This window comes from Ictalurus furcatus, chromosome 13, assembly GCF_023375685.1.
Source record: "Ictalurus furcatus strain D&B chromosome 13, Billie_1.0, whole genome shotgun sequence".
Classification (NCBI taxonomy): Eukaryota; Metazoa; Chordata; class Actinopteri; order Siluriformes; family Ictaluridae; genus Ictalurus; species Ictalurus furcatus.
The window spans coordinates 13,825,339-13,834,663 of NC_071267.1; the positions used below are offsets into that span (position 1 = coordinate 13,825,339).

Here is a 9,325-nt window from a genome sequence, read left to right on the forward strand (position 1 = left end):
ACCAAAATAAACACAGGTGTAAAGACAGGCTTTTAGCAGTGTAAGACAACCACAGTGTATTTGGTTGAAATACATTACATGTTCTAGCTGTTGTTCAAGACATTTTTTTATCTGATAGAGGAGTGCAAAGGTCATTCAGTTGGTGGAGTTTGGCATTACCTGAGGTAAACCCTTAAACATGAATGTTACAGGGAATTTTATTGATCACACCTTTAACAACCACACAAGAACATTACAAAATTTATTACAGGTTTCGTGACAGATATGTGTTAAATTACCTGTGGTTCAGGGGCCATCTCGTGTATGTTCAGACTATTAAACACTGAAGTAACTTTGCTGCCCCACTATGTTCATAACAAGGAATCACAAGCATACAATGTTAACTACACACAATATTAGGCATATTAGTCAAGGGAAAAAAAGAGAGGATGCAGGAATTAATGTTGCAGCTGGCACAGGAGAAAGTACTTCATTAATAACAGGAATGAATTACAAAAAAAAATAGGCAAGGATCAAAATTATACAAAGCAAGACAATCAAGCATGATAATACTCAAACAGTAACATGCAAATTTTTAAAAAGCATGCAAACACACACACACACACACACACACACACACACACACACGTACATATGCAACCATTACACCCAATTTAAATTTATACATCATTTCCTAGGCCCCATCTGACAGCTGTATATTAAGTACATGGAATAGAAATAGCTTCACAATCTTCATTATAAAACACATTCAGGTGGTAGCTAAAGCTCTTCCTTCATCTTTGTACTAGAAGCAGTGAACCCCCAAATACAATGGTGTTGGATGCTGAGTTAGCCCAGGAGTTGCCACAGTTATGGGTCACATATACTAAGGCACCTTTGCGCAGAGTGGTCATGTACGTTGAAAGATTTCCTACTGAGTTTGAGACGCTGACACGAGTGTGAGACACAGAAACCCAATAGCCATTCACAACAAGCCACAGGTCAGTCTTAAGCCCATTCATCGACTGAGTGGAGAAGAAGAACTGATATATTCCCGCGACTGGAGCCGTGAACACACCTGTGCGCCTGTTGAAGGCCCCACCCACATTCACATGTACCTTCCTGTACTGGATTCGGTTCACTTTGCCAGACAGTGAGCCAGGGTAGGCAGCGAAGAAGTGCACTTTGGCTTTCACTGTAAGAGAAAGAAGAATGTTGCAGTGATGGTACAATAAAGACATAACCCCTCTATCTATATCTATGTATGAATATTTAGCTGATCTACAGAATTAAGTTTGTCTCTAACTTTCCTGAATTTGTGTGTTAGAATTAAGCTAGACTTAAATATGTAACGTGGAGAAAATATTTATACTTGCCTCTTCTTTTTGTTTTCTTGCAAAACCACTTGATCTTGTCCTTGCTGGTACAAATTTCATTTTTCTTACATTGCCCACAGATAAGAGTGTTAACATCTGAAACAAGTTTTACACAAAAACACAATCATGAATTTGATGTCTGAAATGTTTAATAACATTCAGAAAATTGTGTTTGAATCGGGGAAATCACATCTGAGCTCTCACCTGCACAATAGGCCAGATGACAGGTCGGTGGCTGGACAAACTTGTAGACATAGTAGTTGCCCTGACATGCTTTCACTTGGATTGGAGGGGATTTGAAGGCGCAGCAGTTACCGTTCCAGTGGCCGCAAACTTTGCGTGTGACGATTCCGTTACGTTTGCGTGGATGGCCACCTACTAACCACAGCGGTGCATGTGTTCCACAGCGTTCCTTCTTCACGCACAGCTCAGGCATTTGGATGCTTTTACCCCTGTAGAACAGGCGATACCAGCCATTCCACTGCACGTTGCGATCACAGGCAACTTGCTTGGCGCTGTAGTTGGTGGCTCTCCAGTCCTGGTTGAGTGACTTGTACTTCTTACAGGGGTCGAAGCCTTCATCAGTGTCACCATCTTCCTGCTCTTGGGGAAAGGAATACAGCATAGAGGTGCTGCCTGGCCAAGACAGCAGGGAAGAAAACCATCAGATAATATTCACTGATTCATGTAATTTTTATCCTGTTGTATGTTTCAATATAATGTTATATCATGTTTACTAGGAAACCAGATATGGATAATAAAATAGCCTAATGTATTTTATGTATTTTAAGAGATTAAAAGGTCGATATACTGACCTTTTTCCAGGGACGTCATATTCACCTCCTTATCTGTGTATGCTTGCGTTTGTGTACAATGCAACATCGCCTACACAAATATGTATATACTTTGATTCAAATCCAAATCCAAATTTTTATTTTTATCAATATGTTTACTTTTACACCATGAAGTTAGGCTGAATTTTATACTGCTCTTACCTGTGTCATGTCTTCTTGTTTCCGTTTCATCAAACTTTGGTCTTGTCTCAGGGCTTCTATTTCCTGAAAAATTCAGAGGATTGTATGTAGAGTCTATGGGATGATGTGTTAGTTACTAGAAGATGTTGTGTGGTTCTTCTCTACCTTATATATAAACCTGAGTTGTTCTCGAAGTGCCTGGTCTTCATTGCTCCACATTTTGAGTGCATACTAAAACACAATTGCAATTATTCAGAGATAGATCATTATTACCTTAAGTAAGTCTGAATAATATTTTGGAGCAATATTATTGGACAGGCCGTATTAGCTAGACATTTAAAAAAAAAATCAGAATATATGTATAATATCTTTTTAAAAGGGGGTTTTATGTTTAATTCATGCTTACCGATCCATCAGTTTGCTTTGTTCTGGCCGTACAAACCAACAGCACTGACAGCATCTGAATGCTTGAGACAGCCATCTGCATGTAATAAATTCTTCAGTAAGTAACAAATATATATATATATATATATATATATATATATATATATATATATATATATATATATATATATATATATATACCCATCAATTTTCTGTACTGCTTATCCTATGCAGGGTCACGAGGAGCCTATCCCAGGGGACTCGGGTCACGAGGTGGGGGGTGTGTGTGTGTATAGTACTGTGCAAAAGTTTTGGGCACATGCAAAGAAAGGCTGTAGAGCAAAGATGCCTTTAAAATAATTAAATTAAATGTTTCTACATTAAAAAAAAAAAATACAGTAAAGAGCAGTAAACAGTTGTAAATTAAACAGTCAATATTTGGTGTGACAAAATGCAGAATCAGTCACAGTTCTTCTGGAGACTGTCACACTTGCTTCCTATTTTTGCAGAAAAACCCAGCAGCATTCATTATGCTTTTTGTCTGAAAAGTTTACTTTTACCTAATATGCTGCTTTCTTTAATGACATACAAACATTTTTCTGTAACATGTAATTTTGTGTTAGAAAACTAATGTTTGGGAATCAAAAATAATTGTTGTACTGATAAAATAAAGTCAAATAAAAAATCTATTAAAAAAAATAGGGTGCCTAAAACTTTTGTACATTTATAATTTTTACACACACACACACACACACACACATAGTATATATATATATATATATATATATATATATATATATATATATATATATATATATATATATATATATATACACTAGAAAGCAATTATTTTATATTATTGGTAACAAAAATGCAAAAGGCACTCACTCTATTATTATTATTATTATTATTATTATTATTATTATTATTATTATTATTTATTAGACAGCTGGTTTCTTACCTTTTCACACAAGGAAAGATCACTGACAGTTGAAACCTTAAACACTGCGTACTGACTTTATATACTACACTAGACCAAGGCAAGTTGCAGCATGCATTAAAAAGGAAGTTAGTCTTTCACACCGTTGTGTTTGGTATCACACTTCAAATGGAAGATGCTAACATGCACACGAAAACTTGCTATAGTCAGAAACTGCTGATGAGATAAATACAAAAAAAAACCCAAAAGCTTTCCAGCTATGGTAGGTCTGTGTTAAGTATAGTTAATATGCTGTATATTAGGGGTCAGTTTTATGTTGACAGGTTTTCATTGTCAAACAGGAGCCTTGCCTAATAGTCATTTGAAGAATGAAAGTCAAATGAATGAATGAATGAATGAATAATAATAATAATAACAACAGCAACAACAACAACAACAACAACAATAATAATAATAATAACAACAATAATAATTGTTGTTATTATTATGATTAATATTATTATTGTTGTTGTTGTTGTCGTTGTTGTTGTTGTTTATATTATAAAATAAGTGGATTCATGTCTACTCCTGCTTGAATGAAACCCTGCAGCCACACTGGCCCTTTGAAGATATGACTTATGACCCATGCTGTAAATTAAAATAATCAAGTAATCCCATGAATAGTGAACCAAAAACAGTAGTTTCTAAGAGCATAGAAAGTAGTACATTTCCTTTTTTTTTTTTAAATTTAAAAAAAAAAAAAAATTATTTTTATTTTTTTTTTTTAGCCCAGACGGGTGTTATCTGCAATAATACCATACAATTATTTCTTAGACTTATTTCTTAAACCTGTATTATAGTATTAAGACTAGTATTGGACAATGTTTGGGCAGTATTAAATATGATTCCTCAATCTATTGTATGCTTTGCTGTAGGATGGAGAAAGTCAGCCCACTGACAATGTTAGGAACATATTTATACATTCAAAACCACTTCTGCCAGGAAATCTTCCATTTCATGATTCTAGATTGATTATTTTGCCTGACAGTACAGTCCCCTGCAAAACTATTGGAACAGCAAGGCCAGCTCATTTGTTTTCACTGTAGACTGAAGACTTTTTTTATTTGAGACCAAAAGATGAATTTGAGAAGAGAGTTTAGAATTTCAGCTTTTATTTCTTGATATTTATATGTAAAATGTATTAAACGACATAGAGCATATCACATTTTGTATTAAACCACCTAATTTATAGGTGAGCAAAAATATTGGAACATGTGACTGACAGGTGTTTCTTGTTACCCAGGTGTGTCCTGTTAGACTGAATGTTCAAACAATTAATAGCTCTGAATATCTACTCTTGATTTTAGCCTTCAGTTTCACCTGTGAAGACTGCATTTGTTGTTAAAAAGGATAAGCCAGCATGAAGATCAGAGAGTTCTCTATTGGTCTATTTTGAAGCTGAGAAAAGAGGGAAAATCAATCAGAGACACTGCACAAACAATGGACAATGGACAACAATTTGAAATGTCCTGAAAAAGAAAGAAACCACTGGTGTACTGAGCAACAGACATCAAATGGCCAATGAAAACAACAACAGTATATGATAGAAACATTGTGAGAGCTGTGAAGAAAAACCCAAAAACAACAGTCAGTGACATCACCAACAACCTCTACAGGGCAGGGGTGAAAGTATAACAATCCACCATTTTTATAGAAGACTTTGAGAGCATGTCTTCTAGAGATAGAGGCCATACCACAAGATGCAAACCACTCATCAGAATCGGAAAGCCAGATTGGAATTCGCAAAAGAAAACAGAGATGAGCCACAAACGTTCTGTTAAATCACCAGACCTTAACCCAATTGAGCAGCACTTCACCTCCTGACAAGCAGATGGAAGGGAAAATCCCCCCAAAACATACAACAACTGAAAGAGGCTGCAGTAAAAGCCTGGAAAAGCATCACAAAAGAAGAAACCAACCATTTGGTGATGTCAGTGAGTCATAGGCTTGATGCAGTTATTGCAAGCAATGGATATGCAACCAAATATTACGTGTTATTTACTTTAATTTACTTCAAGACATTCCTATAATTTTGCTCAGCTAAAAGTTGGGAGGTCTGATACAAAAGGTTCTATGTTTTCAGTTGCTTAACTCATCTAGATATAAATACCAGGAAATAAAAGCTGAAATCCTAAACTCTTGTCTCTTATCCATCTTTTGATATCAAATCCAAATGTATTTGGTATACATATCAAATGGGGCGGCTGTGGCTCAGTTGGTAGAGCGGGTTGTCCACTAATCGTAGGGTTGGTGGTTCAATTCCCAGCCCGCATGACTCCACATGCCGAAGTGTCCTTGGGCAAGACACTGAACCTCAAGTTGCTCCTGATGGCAAGTTAACGCCTTGCATGGCAGCTCTGCTACCATTGTTGTGTGAGTGCGTGTGTGAATGAGACACAGTGTAAAGCGCTTTGGATAAAAGCGCTATATAAGTGTGCCATTTACCATTTACATACAAACAAATGAACTGGTCTTGCCATTCCAATAGTTTCAGAAGGGACTGTAGATCAGAGTTTGGTATTTTATATGCATAACATTGTAGTTGGCCTAATCAATTTTTGATGAATTCTATTTATAAATAGTGACTTGCACTATGTTATACAAATAACTGAATGTATGTCACACTGTATGATATAAACTGTATGTTGTTAGCAAAAAATGGAAAATCAGTCTAAATTTTCATTTAAAGGCTCATTAATATATCTGTTTGTTTTTTTAAGCTGTTTGACTTTTGGTGGCAAAGATACAGCATTACAGAAACGGTTTTGTGGTGCAGTTTTACAGTATCTTATATGACTGTTTAGAATTTTGATTATGTAAGTAACAGGCAGCAACCGCACATGCTCAGTCATTGGTTAGACTAAGTGAAAGATTCTGACCCTATCAGCAAAAACTTAGATGGGTGAGATCTTAAAATAACACCATTAATATTTGTAGCTTTTGAGTTTTTCTTCCTACACGTAAACCTTATATGCATAAAACTATCACTCCATTGTTCCTAAGCTGTATATCATATGCAAAGCATGCGGTACTATTATACAATAAAAATAATAATGTTTGGAAAGCATTTCAGTCTTAAAATGTTTCAAATCCCTACTTTAAATGTGTACAGGAAGTACAACAAAGCCTAAAATGTGTGTGTCCAAGCATGAATTAAGGAAGCATGCTTTTAGGTTTAAGAAGTACAGGGAAATATCATGGTCATGATGACTGCACTACACACAAAAATATTATAACAAACTGCAGTAACATAAGAAGGACACAGGATGGCAATAGTGAGGTAGTTTAAAATGGGATTTTCATACATGCTCAATAGGAATGTAGAATGTTTATAATGAAATCTTTACTGTTTATCCAGTCCGCTTACATAAATACATAAAGTTAATGAAAAGAATAAATGAAGTAATAATCATTATATAATCGAGAAAAATGAATGAAACATTATGAAACACACACACACACACACACACACATATGTATATATATATATATATATATATATATATATATATATATATATATATATATATATATATATATAATTGCAAATTGGTATTATCATTGGTCACATTGTAAAATTGTTATACAAGTAACTGAGAGAAAGAAATTGTATGTTGTTCATAAATTATACATCTTTTTAAAAATTTTGCTCTAAAATGTTGTGATTCCATTTTTTGTTGCTTGTTTGAATAGCCAGAGCCTATTTGTTTTCTTATACAGAAGAAATGTTACACATGCTAATCTATGGATAATATTACAGACAGAAACATCTGGAGGGTGTCTTGTTTCTCACAGTTAAGTAGACATAACTTGACACCTTCCAGTGTTAATAAAGGTCAGTAAATAAGTCTGTTGAATGAGTGATCACTTGTGCCTACGGAATAACGTGACATGGAGTATGTGGGGATGAGAGCACCATCAGCAGTCCTCATGAGCACAGTAAACAAGGCAAAGCTATTCAAGGCATGTCACACAGAGAGAACACATTATATCACAATCATATTAGAGGTTTCTGCAGGGAGCACACGTCTGACCCCTCTCCTCTTTCCACTCCACACTGCGCTGTTTATGGTGATGTGCTGTTCTTTCCCCCTGAAGATTTCCTGGAACTGGCTCCATGTAGCAGTTCTCTTCTCTTCTGTACTTGCACATCTCTGGCACTTTCACACCATCCTGCTTTTGAAGAAAGGAACACACCGAGGCCCTCTACTGGATAAATATATATATATATATATATATATATATATATATATATATATATATATATATATATCTGCAGAACTGCATGCCTGTTATGGTGTTCTCTTTATGCCATTTCATATCTGTGTTGATAGTCTGCACACACACAAAAAAATAAACATTTTTTTCTTTTCAAAAGAAAAGAAAAGGTACTATATTAGTGTTTGCTTTACATTCAAGGTTTAGGCCCTTTCGAGTTGACCACAGTAAGATAGCCCACCTAGTCAGCCTAATAGAACACCAATAGGGATATATTACACAGTGTGCCATGTACGGTAATTTGAGCTGATCTGCATTTCTTTAAGATACACAGATAAGAAAGGGAAAAAAGAAGCGCTCTTATTTACTTGTCTTTTTAGAGAGAATCGCTGCAAATCAACACAAAGTTATTCGGACTGATCAGATTTATCCTGTGATGAAATATTTCTATCTGAATTGGAGATCTCTCTTCCAGGATCACGTTGTCCCCATCCACAGAGAACAATGTGCTCACTGAATGGTTTGATGAGCATGAAAATGATGCAGTATGCAGTATGTTATGGACTTCACAGTCCCTGCTACTCATATCTTCTGATCTCAACTCATTGAACATCTATGTGGGTATTTTGGACTAAATGGTGCCATCCAGTATAGTTTCAGAGATTTTGAAAGACTTGTAGAACATTATCCAGCAACAGTATATCAAATTCTAGTCATTTCAATCACTGTATAGAACAGATTTATTGTAAATATTTCTTTTTGCATCAAAAGTATGTTTATGTAAAATTATAATCTACTTATAATTTATATAAATCTACAAATATATCCTTTCAGTCTTGCATGAATATTGTCTTCTAAAAATGTTTACAGAGGGGAAAAAAAGCTAGAGTAAGAGAGAAATAAAATTCTAACATGCAACATTCTCAATAACACTTCACTTTACAAAAAAAAAAAAATGTTTTTTGTCGTAATAATAAAAAAATAAAACCAACAAAAACAAAATCTCTTTGGGGTATTATTTTTAAAATTTATTTATTTATTATTATTTTATTTATTTATTTATTTATTTATTTATTTATTCTCTCTGCGTGTAACCTTTCAGAGGAAGTTATTTACTGCACAAGTCTATAACCTTTGGCTGAATGGGCAAATGGCCAACATGTGACGTGGTAACTATATATATATATATATATATATATATATATAAAATAGCAACTGTGTGTTACCATGTCACATGTTGGCCACGTCACATAATATATATATATATATATATATATATAAGGGCTTGATATTTAGGCCTTGCGTGATACAATGAAAGTTTATACAGTTTATTTGGTGGCCAATTGGCACCATGCTGACTAGGATTACATGACATGATGTTCTGAAGCAAAAAATAACTTAAAGATGGATGGATA

At 34.6% G+C, this 9,325-nt stretch overlaps 1 protein-coding gene across 1 annotated transcript; it reads right to left on the bottom strand.

The window, feature by feature from the left end:
- Positions 1-224: 224 nt before the first annotated feature.
- On the bottom strand, positions 225-3,762 carry LOC128616939 (uncharacterized). Its single transcript, XM_053639839.1, has 8 exons — positions 3,675-3,762; positions 2,736-2,810; positions 2,495-2,560; positions 2,351-2,413; positions 2,171-2,240; positions 1,560-1,991; positions 1,356-1,451; positions 225-1,174 (listed from the first exon to the last, which is right to left on the bottom strand). Exons 2-8 carry the CDS (start codon positions 2,808-2,810, stop codon positions 774-776), a joined length of 1,203 nt encoding a protein of 400 aa, XP_053495814.1. The 5' UTR covers positions 3,675-3,762; the 3' UTR covers positions 225-773.
- Between the last annotated feature and the right edge of the window lie 5,563 nt (positions 3,763-9,325).

Bases quoted from the DNA above. Each gene is read 5' to 3' on its own strand.
- LOC128616939 (XM_053639839.1), bottom strand. From the start codon at position 2,810: ATGGCTGTCTCAAGCATTCAGATGCTGTCAGTGCTGTTGGTTTGTACG. The intron at 2,561-2,735 runs GTAAGCATGAAT...ATTGTGTTTTAG, and splicing joins CAAAGCAAACTGATGGATCG to TATGCACTCAAAATGTGGAG. The intron at 1,175-1,355 runs GCAAGTATAAAT...TTTCTCTTACAG, and splicing joins CAAGAAAACAAAAAGAAGAG to TGAAAGCCAAAGTGCACTTC.